Raw genomic sequence first — 19,582 nt, forward strand, 5'->3', positions numbered from 1 at the left:
CACGAGGTCAGGAGATCGAGACCATCCTGGCTAACACGGTGAAACCCCATCACTACTAAAAATACAAAAAATTGGCCGGGCCTGGTGGCGGGCGCCTGTAGTCCCAGCTACTCGGGAGGCTGAGGCAGGAGAATGGCGTGAACCCGGTAGGTGGAGCTTGCAGTGAGCCGAGATCGCGCCACTGCACTCCAGCCTGGGCAACGGAGCGAGACTCCGTCTCAAAAAAAAAAGAATCAACAACCAATCAACTGTTGCTGATTCTTGATTAAGAAAGGCTCATGAAATATGTTTGAGCTCAGCAGGGTCTCCTCTCACTTGTCACACGTGGTACTCTCTTTCATCAGGTTTTTCCTGCTCCCCCCATCTTGGCAAGCACATCTTTTTTACTGCATGGTACAGAGATACAGGCTGCAAGCACAGTCTCACAGAAACCGTTTAATTCCAAGAGGTCATGTGTGCTCATTTTACATAGTTCATGACCCATAAACCCCAGGATTGGTGTCAAAATGGCAGGTAACTTAAGAACCCTCCAAAAATATTTCACATAATCAGAATTCCTTTTTCACCTAGTAAGGAGACATATTTTTTCTCCTAAGTGTCTACTAAATGTTAATAAATATTCTCTTCTTTAAAGAGTTCTGTCCATCTTGACAAGGCCTATAGCTCAAATTAAAGTCTCCTTCAAGGCTTTTCAGCATTCTATATCTCTTTGGTTTCAACTTATTCAACAAATCTCCCCAAATTGTATTTCTCCTTTTTTTCATAAGAAGGCATTCCATCTATACTCTCTCCTTCTCTTCTATTCTTTCCTTCTGATTCACCAAGAAAATTGTCATTGGTCTTGTCCATGTGTTACATAATAGAAGGGGAAAAGCCAAGGGTACAGCCCAACACAGCGCTGATTTAGAAGGTGGAAAAGACAGTAAAGACTGCCTGGTGGTGGGAGTGGCAATTCACAAGCCCAGCAGTAGAATCATGGAAAGTGGAGTTCGAACATAATCGAGGGCTACAGACCACTCCTGCATCTCACTGCTCTTACCTTGTCACAAATCCTGGCAGGCAAGATGACAAAGCAGTTACATCAGGACAGTTGGCAGTGGCAGGTATGAACATGGCCCCTCGGGCTTGTCACTCCTCTTTACTGCACTCCCAGTTCGTGACACCAGATAGCAAGACATGAGCCAGACAGGGGCAGTGGAAGCTGCAGGAGGAATTGAAGTCATGGAGCCAGAGATGAGAGGAAACAGGCCAACTCTGTTTACAAAGGAGCACCAGCGGGAGAGTGGTGTGAGGATTAACATTCCATGCAGGGTCTTTCAGATACATGATCTTCTTCTGTCAGCTCAACTGAAACCCAGGAGGTTTCCTGAAGGTGAAACCAAGACCCTTCTACCTCTGAAGCCGCATTCTGTCCAGGGTCTGTGTTTGGCTGTTTTGAGAGGCTGGGAGACAGGGCACCAAAAGAGTCCCTGTCTCACAAGATCTTTCCTGAGAGGAATGGTCTAGTAAGACTGGTCATTATGGGCTTTGGAGTAACACAGGCTTAATGCCACTGGCGACTCTGCCCCTTTTGGTCGTGGAAACTGGGCAAATGCCTCAAGCTTCTTAACCTTCATATAAAAAGCATATAGAAGCATATAGCAAGTACTTGACAAATGTCATTTTAGACGCTGTCATTTCTGCTAGCCCTGGACTCCAGCAAGGTCCATTTACAATGGATAGCTGACTATCCAATGTTTGAATGTTGATAGCACATTTGTGAACAAGAAGAGAGCACAAATAACAAGGTTTGGAACTGGAAGAAATCCCAGCCATCGGTTTTAAAAGACGAGGACCAGTCTTCAGAGAGGCCACTAGTGACACTCTGCTCTAAACTTCTTTTTGCCAAAAAAGTGCCACCCTCCACCCAGCCCCCACCCCCATCTCTGCAAGTCCTTACTGGCGAGAGGAGGATACTTTTCTAATTAAACACCTGTGATATATGGCCTGACGAGTATTCTTAAATGTAATTAAGGGGACCATAGTACAGAATATTTCCATCCGGTTCTAGTTTAGCCAATCTAGTAAATGATCCAAAGGGTCCCGTGCTTAGAGGGCAGTAAGACAGTGAAAACGCCCTAAGACTCCTCCCTGCACAGCACCTGCATCCCCACTGCCCAGGGGGCTGCATCCATCTCCACATGACTCACCCTCCCTGTGCAACGCATGGAGGTAGGGAGGGGAGAGCCAGTATTATCAGCCATCAGCACCCTGGGGTGAACGGATTATCAGGACAACTAAAAACACATCTAATAAAGCCTTGGAGACACATGGCAAGCACGTGATGGACTAGAAGCGATTTCTAAGCTGAAATGCTGCTTTGAATGCAATGTCAGCTGGATGCTTGGTGAGCAGAAATAGAGAAGGAGAAATGGAGCAAGCGCGGCATAGGGGTGAGTGTTGTTCTGATTCCTAAGTTTACCTAAGACTGGGGCCACGGGGTCGGGTGTCCCCTGGGACCTACGTCTCATGCAGCCTGGGGTCCAGAGCTGGCAGGAACAATGGAGATAGGGACCAAAGGCTGTTACCGCTGCTTTTTCTCGAATTGCCCGCCCGAGTCCTGTCTGGGGCTCCCGCCTACGCGCTCATCACGTGCACAGCCCAAACTTTTCAGAGCCGGCCCGAGGCCTGCGGGCCCGGACGCCAGGGTGGTTTTTAGGGTTTTCTTTCTTTCTTATTTCCCTTCTTCTTCTCCACAGTTGATGATTTTCTGCAGAAAAACAACTGCGAAAAAGAACCTATTTCATTTCCAGTTCCCATCACCGCGATTTCCACATGGATGTGACGTGACCCCAGCTTCCGAAATGCCCAGGTGACTCACGCGGGGACACCCCGGGGCGGGGCGAGGGAGTTTCTCCCGGCGCCTGCAGGGACCGGGCGGGGCGGGGCAGCGGGGTGGGGCAGGGAAAGGGGGCGGGGCGGGGCCCGGAGGCCCGGTCGGACGGAGGCCGCGCGCGCCCCTCGCCCCCTGCGCCCTCTGGCGGCCGGCTGGACGCAATTCGCAGCCCGACCCAGAGAGTCACGTGACTTTGGAAAGTCCCGTGGAAATCCCCAGGCCTGCAACCCGCATACAACTGAAACGGGGAAAAGCAGACTGCGCAGTCTGCAGTCTTCGTGGCGGGCCAAGCGAGCTTGGAGCCCGCGGGGGCGGAGCGGTGAGAGCGGCCGCCAAGAGAGATCACACCCCCAGCCGACCCTGCCAGCGAGCGAGCCCGACCCCGGGCGTCCATGGAGCGTCGCCTCCGCCCGGTCCCGGCCCCGACCCCAGCCTGCGGCGCGCTCCTGCCTTGACCCGGACTTGGGACTTTGTGAAAGGATCGCAGGGCCCGGAGAGGTAACCGCCGCGCCTCCCGGAGAGGTAACCGCCGCGCCTCCCCGTGCCGTCTGCCTCGGGCTCACCGCAGTCAAGGGCTGCGGGTGCATGTTGGGCAGCGACCCCCGGGCTGGCACCGTCTACCTGGCGTTGGTTTTGCAGCGCTCCTGGACTGGGAGTTTGTTGGACGTTTGTTTCTGTCTGGGTTTTGAAGTGCTGGGAGTTGAGGTCACCGCTGCAGAGGTTGGAGTGACAGCCCTGGATACCTCCAGCCAGCTGTTCCTTTCAGATAATGCACGGAACTTAAGCTGCAGCTGACTGGTGAAGAGGCGCCCCTCGGGCCCTCCGATCGGGTGGTCGTTGGCGCTTTGCTCCTTTCGTGTCTTTTTTGGAGCCAAGCGTTGCATGCTCATGGCCACGTAGACCTTGCAGAAGCGCTGCGGCTTTTTCCCAAATTGTGCAGGACCAGCCCGACGGGGCGTAGGGTACCGCAGTGGCCGCCAGCCCGGCGGAGGTGGGGGGCTTCAGTCCCAGAGATAGCTTCCCAGACGCTCAGGGGTCCTTGCAGGGGGCTGGGGTCCTGGCGCGGGGTCCAGCTTTTCCAGTAGCAGCAGTGTAAGAGAAGTATGCATGTAGACCTGGGTCGCTGGCCCCTGCTCCAGCCCCTACCCCACGGTTAGACTGTCTTTGTCAGCCGGAGTCGTCCCACATCCTGCCACCTGGCCTCTCAGGAAAGCAGTGGCATTAAGTAAGGAAGGAGCTTAACTCTTTTTGAGCCCGCTTTGTTTTCGGTTCTCCTCGCCTCAGATCTTCTTGCCTTGGAAAGCCAGTCTGGTCAAGTGTCTCAGGATAGCATTTTGGCAGAACCATTCATTGTTACTTAAAGGGCCTTCTGGACCCGCAACCTTAATGTACCAGATTATTGAGCAGCCAATGAATGCCTCATTCTCATTGCTTAAGGTGCTGCTTTGATTTTTTTTTCAATTCTTTGTACTATTTTTGATTTTTTGGAGAGGCACATCCCCAAATTTGGATGAGGTATTTGTTGATAAATAATTCATCAATTTCCATAATGCAGACAAAAATGTCTGCCCAGAGTGGAAAAATAAAACAAGGGGGAGAAGAGTTTGAGTAATGGAGAAGTTCTGTGGAATCCTAGTGACAAAAGTTGAGAAACTACCTTTAAATAAGACAGTGAGGTAACAAATGTTTAAAAAAAAAAAAAAAGTTAAGGGTAATATTGCTTTGTTTGCCACTTTATAATGTATCTGAAACATTTGTTCTTTAATCTTAAGTGTAGAGAGGTCCAAGAACTGGAAATTTGGGCAGTGGGTTTTGATTTCTAAGGAGGCAGTTTTACAGGCTGGGCAAGGCTAACCCTACCAATGAGATCACACTGGCATATCCAATATTGACATTTGCATGTCTTGCCTATGGTTTACAGCTCTCACTATTTTAGATCTTTGGTGAAAAATCTTTAGATTCAGAAGAGAAAAATGAAAGAGTCAGACAAGCAAAAAGAGATAACACCTCGTTTGTTTAAAATCTTCCTACTGCCCATCTCTTTGCATCTGATTGTGGCAGGCACTGTAGTCACAGGTTTGGTGTTGTGGGATTGCAAGGGGCAGGTATTGAAAGACCTGGCTCCTAGGCAAAACTTTGCCCCTGAATGGCTGTGAGATCTGAGCAGTACCTGTAACTCCATTGCCTTAGCTGCAGACTAAGGTGGTAGTGTAATTTCAGGGAAGGGAATAAGGTCATCTTTGACTTTTAGTCCCATCATCAAGCATGGTGATTGGCCTTCAGTAGGTGGTCAGATAGTGCTTGTTGGGTGGATGGGTGGATGGATGGATGGATGGATGGATGGATGGATGGATGGATGGATGGATGGATGGATGGACGGACGGACGGATAGATGATATTGTGAAAGAGACTTTTGCTGTGCCACAAAGGAAAGGTATATGTGTTGTTTTTATCCTGCTATGATTTTGCCCAATTCCACCTGTAGAGGACGTCTGACATCAAAAGAGAGCACCATCTGATCCAGAGAAGGACTCCCCCTATGCCTTTCCCAGCAATCAGATTAAGAATCCCAATCTAAAACTATCACCAGAAAACTCCTCAGGAGAAACCATGGGTCATCTAGTCCAACCTCTCTCCTTTGAGTGGGCCACAAGAATTTAGACCACCTTATCAATGGTGTTGAGAGAGTCTAGACGCACGCAGAAGTAGCTACCCTAAAATCTAGGTTTCTTCTCCTCCCTCTTCCATAGGTTTAACATTTTTATTAACTGGAGAGTTGCCCTGGCAAATAAGATGTTGCAGGAATGGAATTAACAATCACTGTGAAATTTCCTAGGGAATGTCTTTGTGCTCTGAAAACTTCTTCATCTTCTTGGAAATTAGGAAGTGTGGCCAGACACCCTACTTAAGGGCTGGTGAATCAGGGCTGGCTTTTTACAGTGTTCCACACTGGAGAGATCCTACATCATGTTAATTTGCATCATCCTGCGCTGTTGGCATGGGCTGTAGATGCTGGTCTTTGCCGCCTTACCTCCTTCATTTGCCAGAGTGGCCCCCTGGTGGAAACTTCTTTCCTTGTCTGCTTCTAGACTTTCATTCCTTCTACTAGTTGATTATGCTTAAAGATTTCAGGGTGAAAAGCCAGGCAGACTTGCCTCTGTGTTGGTACCTGAAGGGTGATGATAAAATTTCATTGGCACTTGAGTTCAAATGATTGAGCTCCAATATCTGTTCTTAGAAGTATAGAACTTATTGTTCTATTATTATTTTGTGGTTTTTCATTTTTTGTTTTCGTAGAGACCTAGGTCTCACCATGTTGCCCAGGCTAGTCTCAAATTCCTGAGCTCAAGTGATCCTCCTACCTCAACCTCCCAAAGTGCCAGGATTAAAGGCATGAGCCACCATGCCTAGCCTATTGTTAGTCTGTTTCTTATTCTGATATGAAGTCCGGTGGGGAGGTTCTGAAGGAATGCTGACTGCTCTTAAAATTGCAAAGCATCTTGCTGGAAATGGACTTTTTTATTGATTAGAAAACATTCGACTTTAACTCTTTATAAACATCAGAATAAACTTTATGAATAAACACTTTATAAATACTTCTCTTTGGGGCTAAAGAGGAAACACCAACCAGCAGCCTAAGTGACAGCATAAAATTGCAAGATTTTTCATAAAGTATTTTACTGTCCTTCCAGCATAGGGAGGGAGTGGTAACTCAGGAGTTTGCCCAAGAGCAGGATTGCTTGGTGGTGGTCTGAGGGGAGGAGCTACAGACTTGTCAGGGCTACTTTGAGCCCTTAACTGGCATCCAGTACTCCCCAAATCCAGTGCTGTTGAGGGTGGCCTCAGAATGAAACAGGAGCTTAAGTTGGTTTTGAGGAGCAGTACCTGTTGCTGACAGACAGGGTTGGCTCCCTGACAAACATTACTGAAAACACGGGTTATTCCCCTCCTCCTCAGTACCCACTCTCTGCCGTCCTTCTCTTGTTTAGGCTAATCTTTTAAAGTGATGTAACTTAAAACAGTCCAGTGTGAGTTAATCTCTGGGGCCAGCTAGTATCCCGGGAGTAGAGGTGCTAAGATCTTTTGCCTACAGATCAGGGTAATGACAAGATCAAACACTGGGGTTTCCTGCAGGCGGCTATAGAGGAGTCATATTAAAGTCAGGCTAATAGAATGGCTTTTTTTTTTTCCTTTCCTTTTCAGGTGTTGGAGAGCACAATGGCTGAACAAGTCCTTCCTCAGGCTTTGTATTTGAGCAATATGCGGAAAGCTGTGAAGATACGGGAGAGAACTCCAGAAGACATTTTTAAACCTACTAATGGGATCATTCATCATTTTAAAACCATGCACCGATATACACTGGAAATGTTCAGAACTTGCCAGTTTTGTCCTCAGTTTCGGGAGATCATCCACAAAGCCCTCATCGACAGAAACATCCAGGCTACCCTGGAAAGCCAGAAGAAACTCAACTGGTGTCGAGAAGTCAGGAAGCTTGTGGCGCTGAAAACAAACGGTAAGACTTGTTCTGTTGTGTTTCTTTTGCCTGGGTGATAGCTCCTGCCTGCTGGGTCCCCATTCATGAAGCTTTAATAGCACAAGCCCAAACTCAAATCAGTCTTGAGATTTAGTATTGAGACCTTAGTATAGAATCTCTATTCGGGGCATGTGATAATAGCAGACTTGTTTTGTGAATCTATTTATTAAGGATATTTTCTGATTGTGTATATTGCAGAGCACATTGAGGCTTGGAGAATGCATTTGTAAACACCATAACCCAATTAGGTGATTTGTTTCTAATTCTTGCAAATGTTTAATCATCTGTAAAATACCCTTCTCTGGCCCGTAATGGAAATGTTAAAAGCCTTTAAGTTCAAAAGGAAAGCATGGTGTGAAAACTGGTGGTACATTTGTTTCCCACTGTCATTAGAAAATGCTTGTGATGTTCTTACACTTCTTGAATTGGTAGCATTCTATGGGTTAACCAGTGAATGGCTGTTGAAGACATGAAGAACTTCTTTTGTCTCCTCCTGCTCTCTGACCTAGGTTCTATTGCCTATGCCCTGCAAGGTGAAATAGACAGATAGCTGAGATTTTTAGCATGAATTTTAGACTTCACCTTCATTATTTTTAGGGGTTCTTAGTCACTGAATTCCTTCCTGTCTGTGCTGTTCTGCCAATGGCCTTTACCACGAGTAGCTATTTCCTATTCTAAGCTTTACTGTTTTGTTTTTTAATCATTTCCCTTGGGTAAGAATATGTGCATCAACAGGAATGTCAGAGCATACTGTTTCATGCAGGCACCAAATTCTACTCTATGGATGTGCATAATTATGACAATAAGCAAGTAGACTGTACAAGATCAATTAAATGCTCATAGTCTACATAAGAGCAGGAATCTCAGGTCCTTATATCTGTGACGGTCCCAAACCATCCTCATAGAAATAATATGTCCAAGGGCAGAAAATCCTTGTTGACAATGATTACGATAAGAACACTAACTTAATTAACTTCATTGGTACATTAACTTTGGCTTTTTTTGACTTGGGTAACTTAGAGTGATTGGTGGACATGGGTTTTTAAATTTTGATTCTGGGTGCTCTTGTACATTACCCCAACATCTTGCCTAGATTTATGAAATACTGATTCTTAGAAACATAGATAGAAAGAAAACTGGGGATAGCTACTGTCTGCATTGTTCTTGGCATTAAATTAAGTGATACATAGAGGTAGGTAATTATGTGAAGTCATCATCACGGGGTTTATGTGCCTGACAATTTGTGGTTTTAATCCTCTCCCATTTGTTACCAAAAAGAGATGGAGTCAACTTTGGGGGAGTTGGAAACAAAGATTCTGCTGAATTAAAAATGTGGTAGAAAGGGGAAAACCTTATTAAGAGAATTAACTGACTTTTTGCTTTATTTCCTGAAGAAAGGAAGTGCTCTATTTCCACTAGAAAAAAAAAAAAAGGAATATAAATAGGAAACACTTATTTTGCAAACATGTCATTTAAATCAACAAGGAGCCACACTACAAATAAAACTACAAAAGCAGGTGCATTTTGGTAACATTTTCTGGGAAATCATTTTTAGACTCAGAATCCTTTTGTTTCTTCACTTTCAAGAAAACTCCTTAAGATTCTAAAAAAGGAAGAAAAGATATTTAGGGAGGGAGGAAAACAAATGACTTTTTCTTTGATTTTAATTAGCACCTTTTAAAAAAAAATTAATCCTTCCCCTGATAGGAGTGTTCTTCAAAGGCAATATCTGTTTGGGGAGGGGGTGATTCACAAGTTTGCATTTGAGGATATGAGACTGTGGTGAATGAGGAAGGGAGTAGGTGGCATAAAATTGAAACTTCATGTGAAAAATTCCAGCGCCTATTGGCTGCAGCGATTTCACTTGTATAATGAGTAGCCCTATTCCAGCTCACCCTGACCACACCCACTTGGAAAGTCCAGGGTGCACTTCGCAGTTTAAATGTCTACACACCAGAACAAAAAGTACAATAGCTGTTGCTCAATTGCTAGTCAAATAACTTAGCACTGGGGAATTCCAGATGTTACTTAGGGAATTTTATACTGGTGCATCTCAATAAAGAACTGAAAGTAAGCACAAGAAGAAAAAAAGCCTTATCTTTGCTCTAGATTTTGCAAAGGGGAAATTTCAACAGAATGCAATCATTGCTACATGTCTGCCAAGACACAAGGCTTGGGTGATCTTTTTTGTTCATTTGTTTGAATACTTAGCTAGTTTTTCTAAATGTATAAATTGAAGGAATACTGGCTGTGGATGTATATTTGAGGGTTTTTTGGTTTCTTTACAGTTTGACTATAATTACAATTTGATAAAATTTCAAATAGCTTTATTGCCCTACTTATAGAGTAATGTAAGAAACAATTTAACTTTTCTTTATAAAAATTATTTTGCACTTGCCAAAGGAGATTAAGGAAATAACTTTTTTTGTTTTAAACATTCCCCCAAAATATTTATTGTTTGGGGGTTGAAAAAAATGCAGCCCATTGAATTGTGAGTTTTAAACTGGAAAGGTCACAAATTAATGGCATACAATTAAACCCGTTTCTTTGTTTTTTTTTCTTCTCAAAATGTCAGCCCTAAACACTGAATTATTTTCATATTTAGACACCCTGGTGCTTTTTAACTTTTGTACTTTACAGTTACTAACAAGCAGGTTTGCATAAGGCATTTTTGAGAGCCGGACTAGCAGGCCATAGGTAATTCAGTGTTGTCAACACGACTTTACACACCAGGAGAGGAAACTCCCAGGGCCCAAAGGCTAAAGTGGAATGGTCAAGTCATTTGCCATTGAGTCATAGCCAGACCATCCCTGTCTAGCAAGCCATGCCTGCTTCCTGGTTTGTGCATGTTGCCCTGTGTGCTCCTCCTTAGAACTAGAGAGCAACAATGCCAGTGCCTTCACCAGCAAATCAAGGGATGGTAGGAAGGGATAGGGCTTTAGAGATCATCACTCACTGCCCTCATTTCACAAAGAGGAAAAATGCCCGGAGAACTTAAGGAAATTCCCTCAGGTCACCTAAACTAGTTAGGAGCAGGGTTAAGCTAGAACCAAGGTCCCCTGGCTCCTTTGCAGTTGGTGTCATTCATTAAAAAGAAGAATAAAAATAACTCTTTTTTCCTTAAAGCTGTCATCATCTTGTGAAACATCAGTTTGCCCTTGACTAGGAAATTAAACCAAATTAAACCATTCAGTCCCCTAGAATAGCAGTAGGGCTGGTTTATTCTGAAAACCTTTGCTGGGTCTTACATGCAGATAACTTGACTTTCCTTCTCTTCTCCTCCTTTCTGTCCTCAGGTGATGGCAATTGCCTCATGCACGCCACTTCTCAGTACATGTGGGGCGTTCAGGACACAGACCTGGTACTGAGGAAGGCACTGTTCAGCACGCTTAAGGAAACAGACACACGCAACTTTAAATTCCGCTGGCAACTGGAGTCTCTCAAATCTCAGGAATTTGTTGAAACGGGGCTTTGCTATGATACTCGGGTATGTTTTTCCCCCTAATTATCTACTAACAGAGCTCCATGGTGAGCATAGGGTACCCCTGGGCAACTGCCTGCTCTCTGGTAGCATCTGATGGACTAGGTCACATGAATTTGGCGAAGCGAAGCATACTCAATGGAAAACACCAGAAACCTCCAGTGGGACTCACCCAAGGCTTTTGCTCTGCTTTTGGTTAGCAGATTCCCAGCTGTGGATCTGTTCCTGTAGCAGCGAGTCTTTTGATCATGGCCTTTTCCACTGGTGTTTTGTTGTTTTTCGGTTTGATTGCCCTTAGCTTTGCTGAGCCAGCCAGTAAGATTAAGACACGTGCCTCACCATCCTCAGTCACAAGTTTGGAATTTTTGTGAACATTTGGATAAGGGGCTGCAATATGATACCTCATCAGGGATTTTTTTTAAAAGCAGGTGCTGTCCCCGTCCTCCCCAACTTTTGAGTTTGCCTTGTAGTGGAAAAAAGTAAAGGAAGAAAACCAAAGTGGGGAATAAAGGGTGATCATTTGAATGATGGTTTCATGAAAGGGGAAAAATAAGCTGAGTTATATAAATGAATAATTGTAGAGTGATGTCAGAATGACTTTTTAGTACAGGGAGTACAGGGTACATTCAAGCTTTTCTTTTCACCCCCCTCCCCTTAGAACTGGAATGATGAATGGGACAACCTTATCAAAATGGCTTCCACAGACACACCCATGGCCCGAAGTGGACTTCAGTACAACTCACTGGAAGAAATACACATATTTGTCCTTTGCAACATCCTCAGAAGGCCAATCATTGTCATTTCAGGTGAGATGCCTGCAGATCACGGATCTGTACTTAAATGCTTTCAGCCTTATGCCTTGGCTCTTGGAGAAAACCACACTGCCAAAGTTCAGGTAACAGAGTTCAATGGAATTTGATGAAAGTCACCTAAGGGCCTCATTTTTCTTTCTCTTTCTTTGAACAGACAAAATGCTAAGAAGTTTGGAATCAGGTTCCAATTTCGCCCCTTTGAAAGTGGGTGGAATTTACTTGCCTCTCCACTGGCCTGCCCAGGAATGCTACAGATACCCCATTGTTCTCGGCTATGACAGCCATCATTTTGTACCCTTGGTGACCCTGAAGGACAGTGGGCCTGGTGAGAAAACTGCATTAATTCACATTTATAACTAGACACTGAAACATCAGGGTTTTCTTTTTTGCTTCTTATTGTAACAGTCTTATTTAAGTATATTATTTTTATTTAAATACATTGTTCTGTGACTTGCTTAGTTAGTAAGAGTAATACAGTAGCAGTAATCATAATACCCTCATATGTTTTTGAATATGACTTGGAAAGTACTTTCATACATGATAAATTAAGGCGCACAGTGCCCTTAATACAGTGCCTGGTATGGAGCAAGTAAATGCCTGTCAGGTTAGCTTTTTTATTTCTTTTTGAGGCAGGATTTCCCTCCGTTGTCCAGGCTGGAGTGCAGTGGCACAATCATGGCTCATTGCAGCCTCAACCCCCTGGGCTCAAGCAGTCTCCCGCTTTGGCCTCTCAAAGTTACAGGCATGAGCCACCATGCCTGGCCTGTTAGCTGTTATTTTAATAGCTTCATGTGGAATAAGCACTGTGCTTTGGAAATATTATTTTATTGCATTTTTATCCTTTTAGCATTCTTGTGAGATGTAGGCCTTGGTAGCCTTATTTTACAGATTAGACAGTTAAACCTCAGAGAGGTCAACTAACCTGCCTAATGCCACACAGCTTGATAGTGACAAAGCCAGGATTCAAACTCAGGTCAGTCTGATTCTAAAGCCTGGGACTTTAACCAATAAGATCCACCACCTCCAGGCTGGTTAATATTTTGTGAGTTTCCTGGAAACAGTGCATTTTTTTATTAGATTGTAGCACATTTTGTTTTCCCATTTGGGTTTAACTGTGGCTGAGAATACTTTTCTATTCTGTAAATTATATCTTTTATACATTTTCAGAATGAGATCTACTTACCTGTGGCCTTGTTTAGTAGAATACTGTTTTACTTATGTGTTATTTTTTTTTCCTCAGAAATCCGAGCTGTTCCACTTGTTAACAGAGACCGAGGAAGATTTGAAGACTTAAAAGTTCACTTTTTGACAGATCCTGAAAATGAGATGAAGGAGAAGCTCTTAAAAGAGTACTTAATGGTGATAGAAATCCCTGTCCAAGGCTGGGACCATGGCACAACTCATCTCATCAATGCCGCAAAGTAAGCAGTTTATGTTCAGCTCTCTCCTGTGTCATCTGTAACTGTCTTTAACCTCAGCCACCTGAGTTGCTGCCACCCTGAAGCTCAGCAGTAGAGTGATTTGTGGCCAGTTTCTGCCAATGGGAAACAAATTCAGAGTCTTGTGCATGGTTAGAGAGGATCATGTAAGGCAGTACTAACTTGGGTTTCAAATTGAAACAAGTCATTTATCCATAATGATTTTCCTGGATATCTGGATCCCGAAAGTCAGAATTGCAGAATTATGGGTTTTCAAAGTGCATTTACATCAAGGATAGTTGTTGTTTCTTGTTTTTGTATTTTAATTACTCTGGTACATATTAAAAAGACTAGTGAAAACACTTGGAAACAAAAGCCTTTCTCTCTTGGCTTCTTGGTAAGAACAGGCACATCAGACATTGATGGGGCTGTAGAATTGTTTATGTTGCAGCTCAGGATTCTGCCACATGGAAATGGGACGAAAGACCCAGAATATCCATTGTGCAGGTATCCGGTCTTTAAACATTGGCTTTATGTTAAAGAGATGCCTGTTTCTGAGCACTTGAAATGCACAAGAGATGACAAGGAGGCCGTAAGAGAATCTGTCCCTCAATGTGGAGATTAGCAAATTACAGAGTCAACAGTAAATAGACAAGTGCCTTTGAGTGTGTCTGCGTCTTAGTTACTCATGGCTGCTAATGCTGGTGGAGACCAGACACAAGTTTAAACTTAGTAACAGCAAAATATCCAACCTGAGGTTTCAAAGTAGTTTGTGCTATAAAGTAGACTAGTCCCAAACCAATGGCCTGAGTAATACTTTACTCAGAATTTGATCTCTAAGAAACTGGAAAGTCAACTGATTTTTTTAACCCTTGTTTTAGAACTATCTATAATTTTTGGATGGACCAAGATTGATTAAATGAAACTATGATTTTAAAAATAAGGAAGTCTTAGCAAACTAACTGACATCATTCTTGACTCGAACACATTGGGAAATGTGTCGGATCGTGTCGCGTGAATAGTGTGAGCTCTTCATCACAGGCCTGCATTTCAATGAATGGTTCTACAATTCTTGCCATAATCCACATTCTAAAACTTTGTTCTGTGAGCTAATGATGTAAAATCTTGTGTGTGATTTTGTGTAGTCTCATACATATTTTTTCCTTTTGGTCTTCAGGTTGGATGAAGCTAACTTACCAAAAGAAATCAATCTGGTAGATGATTACTTTGAACTTGTTCAGCATGAGTACAAGAAATGGCAGGAAAACAGCGAGCAGGGGAGGAGAGAGGGGCATGCCCAGAATCCTATGGAACCTTCCCTGCCCCAGCTTTCTCTCATGGATGTAAAATGTGAAACGCCCAACTGCCCATTCTTCATGTCCGTGAACACCAAGCCTTTATGCCATGAGTGCTCAGAGAGGCGGCAAAAGAATCAAAACAAACTCCCAAAGCTGAACTCCAAGCCGGGCCCTGAGGGGCTCCCTGGCATGGCGCTCGGGGCCTCTCGGGGAGAAGCTTATGAGCCCTTGGCGTGGAACCCCGAGGAGCCCGCTGGGGGGCCTCATTCGGCCCCACCGACAGCACCCAGCCCTTTTCTGTTCAGTGAGACCACTGCCATGAAGTGCAGGAGCCCCGGCTGCCCCTTCACACTGAATGTGCAGCACAACGGATTTTGTGAACGTTGCCACAACGCCCGGCAACTTCACGCCAGCCACGCCCCAGACCACACAAGGCACTTGGATCCCGGGAAGTGCCAAGCCTGCCTCCAGGATGTCACCAGGACATTTAATGGCATCTGCAGTACTTGCTTCAAAAGGACTACAGCAGAGGCCTCCTCCAGCCTCAGCACCAGCCTTCCTCCCTCCTGTCACCAGCGTTCCAAGTCAGATCCCTCGCAGCTCGTCCGGAGCCCCTCCCTGCATTCTTGCCACAGAGCTGGAAACGACGCCCCCGCTGGCTGCCTGTCTCAAGCTGCACGGACTCCTGGGGACAGGACGGGGACGAGCAAGTGCAGAAAAGCCGGCTGCGTGTATTTTGGGACTCCAGAAAACAAGGGCTTTTGCACACTGTGTTTCATCGAGTACAGAGAAAACAAACGTGAGTGAAATGGTTGACTTCCTAACACAGCAGCTACTGTCCAGAAGGGGTTTTGTTCCTGACCTTTAAGAAAAAAAGCCCGTGTGGGCAGTCAGGCAGAATGGTCAGGACCTACCGTGCTTTTCTACCGGCTTGTGCAGGGGACAGTCACGGTGGCCCTGCCAGCCGCCTATGGAGGCAAAAGGCACTGCGTGATTACAGCAGCTCCTAATATCACATTCCAAAAACCAGAGTGCCCTGTAGACAGAGCTCATGGGATTTGCTTTTACTAGACCATTCAGGTCTGGCATATCTAAGAGAGTCTAAGTTTAAACTAGACTTATTTTGCAAGTTAGATATAATAGAACAATCTTAAAATCTGAAGAGTAGTAACTGGAGAGAAGGAAGTCTCTATTGACACTGTAAGAAAACAGATGTGGTTTTGGAAATCTCTCATTCGAAAGAAGGGTGACCAGGTAATGCCTGCTCTTTGCCTGTTCCTGTGACCAATCAGTGCTTCAAGTTCAAAATGAGAGATTGGTAAAGCCAAAGATGTCTCCATAATAGTGATGTTATTTCTTTTGCTGAATTTATATACTTAAATATATACATATATATATTTCTGTATATTTAAGGCTGGCCTAATCTGTATTTGGAACCCATTTATTTCTCTAATGTCAGCATCTCTGTATCTGTGGGGTGACCCCTATGTGGTACTAACTAGCATCCATTCTCGTGTAGATTTTGCTGCTGCCTCAGGGAAAGTCAGTCCCACAGCCTCCAGGTTCCAGAACACCATTCCGTGCCTGGGGAGGGAATGCGGCACCCTTGGAAGCACCATGTTTGAAGGATACTGCCAGAAGTGTTTCATTGAAGCTCAGAATCAGAGATTTCATGAGGCCAAAAGGACAGAAGAACAACTGGTGAGACATTTTGAGGAGCTTTCCCTCCCTCCCACGTGTCCGATGCTTTTTGCTGGAGCATTTTCTTCTGACAGTGACAAGCAGACTTTCCTCTCTGCCAGGTCCTGTCTCCTCATGATGAAGGATTAATTCAGAACCTGAAGGGGAATGTCCATGTCACTGTGGCTCCCCAGGTCCGAAATGCTACCTCCGATTTTCATGCTCCAAGTATACTTTCAAATTTATTTTAAAAACAAAGAAACACAGCCATTGCATAAAACTTCCTCAAGCCTCCAAAAAGCCACATGGTGATCAGAGGCTTCTTTGATTTGTAAGAGAAGCATAGACATCTAAAAAGCAGCCCTTCTTAAATAATCCTTTATCATAAGGAGCAAACAGACAGCGTTTCCCAGGGGCCTCCGCTTAATGGCACATCAGAAAAGCCAGCTTTGACAGGTGTGTCGCCTGTTGTTCACAGAACGGTAGGGAAGCTATCTAAGAACAGTGGGTTTTGGTCCCAAGAGAAGAGAGCCAGGGAAAGTTTGCAGGCCAACTTAGGCTTGGTGGTTTTCCTCAGCCTCCCTGCGGGCCAAGTCAGCTTTCCTTGAGATTGGAAAGAAACATCCTTCGAGAGCTCTGGCTCATAGACTGCAATGCTCTCCTGTTCCCTTGCTCAGGCAGGTAAAGCTCTTTGTAGACTCCACACTATCCAGTGAGATTTCATTGTGCTCTCCCTAAGAAATGTGAGCAATAGTTTCCTGACTTTTTAATGATCTGCCTGTTCTTTCCACTCAGAGATCGAGCCAGCGCAGAGATGTGCCTCGAACCACACAAAGCACCTCAAGGCCCAAGTGCGCCCGGGCCTCCTGCAAGAACATCCTGGCCTGCCGTAGCGAGGAGCTCTGCATGGAGTGCCAGCATCCCAAGCAGAGGATGGGCCCCGGGGCCTACCGGGGTGAGCCTGCCCCCGAAGACCCCCCCAAGCAGCGCTGCCGGGCCCCTGCCTGTGATCATTTTGGCAATGCCAAGTGCAACGGCTACTGCAATGAGTGCTTTCAGTTCAAGCAGATGTATGGCTAACCGGAAACAGGCGGGTCACCTCCTGTAAGAAGTGGGGCCTCGAGCTGTCAGTCGTCATGGTGCTATCCTCTGAACCCTCAGCTGCCACTGCAACAGTGGGCTTAAGGGTGTCTGAGCAGGAGAGGAAAGATAAGCTCTTCGTGGTGCCCACGATGCTCAGGTTTGGTAACCAGGGAGTGTTCCCAGGTGGCCTTAGAAAGCAAAGCTTGTAACTGGCAAGGGATGATGTCAGATTCAGCCCAAGGTTCCTCCTCTCCTACCAAGCAGGAGGCCAGGAACTTCTTTGGACTTGGAAGGTGTGTGGGGACTGGCCGAGGCCCCTGCACCCTGCCCATCAGGACTGCTTCATCGTCTTGGCTGAGAAGGGAAAAGACACACAGTCAGGTGGGTTGGAGAAGCCAGAGCCATTCCACCTCCCCTCCCCCAGCATCTCTCAGAGATGTGAAGCCAGATCCTCATGGCAGCGAGGCCCTCTGCAAGAAGCTCAAGGAAGCTCAGGGAAAATGGACGTATTCAGAGAGTGTTTGTAGTTCATGGTTTTTCCCTACCTGCCCGGTTCCTTTCCTGAGGACCCGGCAGAAATGCAGAACCATCCATGGACTGTGATTCTGAGGCTGCTGAGACTGAACATGTTCACATTGACAGAAAAACAAGCTGCTCTTTATAATATGCACCTTTTAAAAAATTAGAATATTTTAGTGGGAAGACGTGTAACTCTTTGGGTTATTACTGTCTTCTAAAGAAGTTAGCTTGAACTGAGGAGTAAAAGTGTGTACACATATAATATACCCTTACATTATGTATGAGGGATTTTTTTAAATTATATTGAAATGCTGCCCTAGAAGTATAATAGGAAGGCTAAATAATAATAACCTGTTTTCTGGTTGTTGTTGGGGCATGAGCTTGTATATACACTGCTTGCATAAACTCAACCAGCTGCCTTTTTAAAGGGAGCTCTAGTCCTTTTTGTGTAATTCACTTTATTTATTTTATTACAAACTTCAAGATTATTTAAGTGAAGATATTTCTTCAGCTCTGGGGAAGATGCCACAGTGTCCTCCTGAGAGAACATACTTGCTTTGAGTCAGGTTGTGGGCAAGTTCCTGACCACAGGAAGTAAATTGGCCTCTTTGATACACTTTGTTTGCCTCCCCAGGAAAGAAGGAATTGCATCCAAGGTATATATATTCATCGAAGTTTTGTGCTTCTCCTTATGAAACTCCACCTATGTAATAAAAAACTATACTGTGTGTTCTGTTAATGCCTCTGAGTGTCCTACCTCCTTGGAGATGAGATAGGGAAGGAGCAGGGATGAGACTGGCGTTGGTCACAGGGAAAGATGTGGCCTTTTGTGATGGTTTTATTTTCTGTGTTAACACTGTGTCCTGGGGGGCTGGGAAGTCCCCTGCATCCTATGGTACCCTAGTATTGGGACAGCAAAAGCCAATAACCATGAGTATGAGGAAATCTCTTTCTGTTGCTGGCTTACAGTTTCTCTGTGTGCTTTGTGGTTGCTGTCATATTTGCTCTAGAAAAAAAAAAAAAAAGGAGGGGAAATGCATTTTCCCCAGAGATAAAGGCTGCCATTTTGGGGGTCTGTGCTTATGGCCTGAAAATATTTGTGATCCATAACTCTACATAGCCTTTACTCATATTATTAGGCACACTTTCCCCTTAGAGCTCCCTAAGTTTTTCCCAGACAAATCTTTATAATTTCTTTCCAAAGATATCAAATGAACTTCAGTGTTTTCATCTAATTCTTTTAAAGTTGATACCTTAATATTTTGTGTTGATCATTATTTCCATTCTTAATGTGAAAAAAATGTAATTATTTATACTTATTATAAAAAGTAGTTGAAATTTGCACATTTAATTGTCCCTAATAGAAAGCCACCTATTCTTTGTTGGATTTCTTCAAGTTTTTCTAAATAAATGTAACTTTTCACAAGAGTCAACGTTAAAAAATAAATTATTTAAGAACAGATTGTGATGGTTTCAATTGATGAATGCTGAAAGAAAAAGAAAGGCTAGGATATTAAGACTGTGCTTCCTAAGCAGCTTTATTTTGAAGTGCACCTGAGCAATGCACACATCTCTCATCCATGGTAGCAAGGCAGCTTTTCATAAATAATAACTGTATGAGGTCCAGGCCCAGTCCTCAAGCACAGGCCCCTGCTTGACAATGAGGACACTTTTCCTCTGATGGGAAGAGGAAAGGGATGCTAGGACCCTGTGGCCCTTTTAAGCTTCCTGCCCTAAACTTTCATAAAGTGAAGAAAGAGAAAACAAGAGGGAGGAGGAGGGAAAGACAGGAAAGAGAGAAGTAGGCAGGAAGGAAGGAAGACTGATGTAAGATCTCCTGGGTCAGACAAAGCAGAGGAGGCAGCGTGGCTGTGCTGGCTGC

General features: G+C 44.7%; 1 protein-coding gene across 5 annotated transcripts; it reads left to right on the forward strand.

Moving 5' to 3' along the window:
- Positions 1 to 2,403: 2,403 nt before the first annotated feature.
- Positions 2,404 to 19,160, forward strand: TNFAIP3 (TNF alpha induced protein 3). 5 transcript variants are annotated; one of them, XM_063666640.1, is made up of 10 exons: positions 2,404 to 2,432; positions 2,739 to 2,851; positions 7,079 to 7,388; positions 10,706 to 10,896; positions 11,549 to 11,696; positions 11,857 to 12,027; positions 12,943 to 13,123; positions 14,298 to 15,217; positions 15,938 to 16,119; positions 16,894 to 19,160. In XM_063666640.1, the coding sequence occupies exons 3-10, from the start codon at positions 7,094 to 7,096 to the stop codon at positions 17,176 to 17,178; spliced, it is 2,373 nt and encodes a 790-aa protein (XP_063522710.1). In that variant the 5' UTR covers positions 2,404 to 2,432; positions 2,739 to 2,851; positions 7,079 to 7,093; the 3' UTR covers positions 17,179 to 19,160. The 5 variants fall into 5 exon arrangements, with proteins under 5 accessions (XP_063522710.1, XP_063522709.1, XP_054347796.1 ...); XM_063666639.1 differs by lacking the exon at positions 2,404 to 2,432 and having other exon boundaries at positions 2,652 to 2,851; XM_054491821.2 differs by lacking the exons at positions 2,404 to 2,432; positions 2,739 to 2,851 and adding an exon at positions 3,066 to 3,373.
- The last annotated feature ends 422 nt before the right edge of the window (positions 19,161 to 19,582 follow it).

This window comes from Pongo pygmaeus, chromosome 5 (assembly GCF_028885625.2).
Source record: "Pongo pygmaeus isolate AG05252 chromosome 5, NHGRI_mPonPyg2-v2.0_pri, whole genome shotgun sequence".
Classification (NCBI taxonomy): Eukaryota; Metazoa; Chordata; class Mammalia; order Primates; family Hominidae; genus Pongo; species Pongo pygmaeus.

Bases quoted from the DNA above. Each gene is read 5' to 3' on its own strand.
- TNFAIP3 (XM_063666640.1), top strand. From the start codon at position 7,094: ATGGCTGAACAAGTCCTTCCTCAGGCTTTGTATTTGAGCAATATGCGG. The intron at 10,897-11,548 runs GTATGTTTTTCC...CCCTCCCCTTAG, and splicing joins GGCTTTGCTATGATACTCGG to AACTGGAATGATGAATGGGA. The intron at 15,218-15,937 runs GTGAGTGAAATG...ATTCTCGTGTAG, and splicing joins CGAGTACAGAGAAAACAAAC to ATTTTGCTGCTGCCTCAGGG.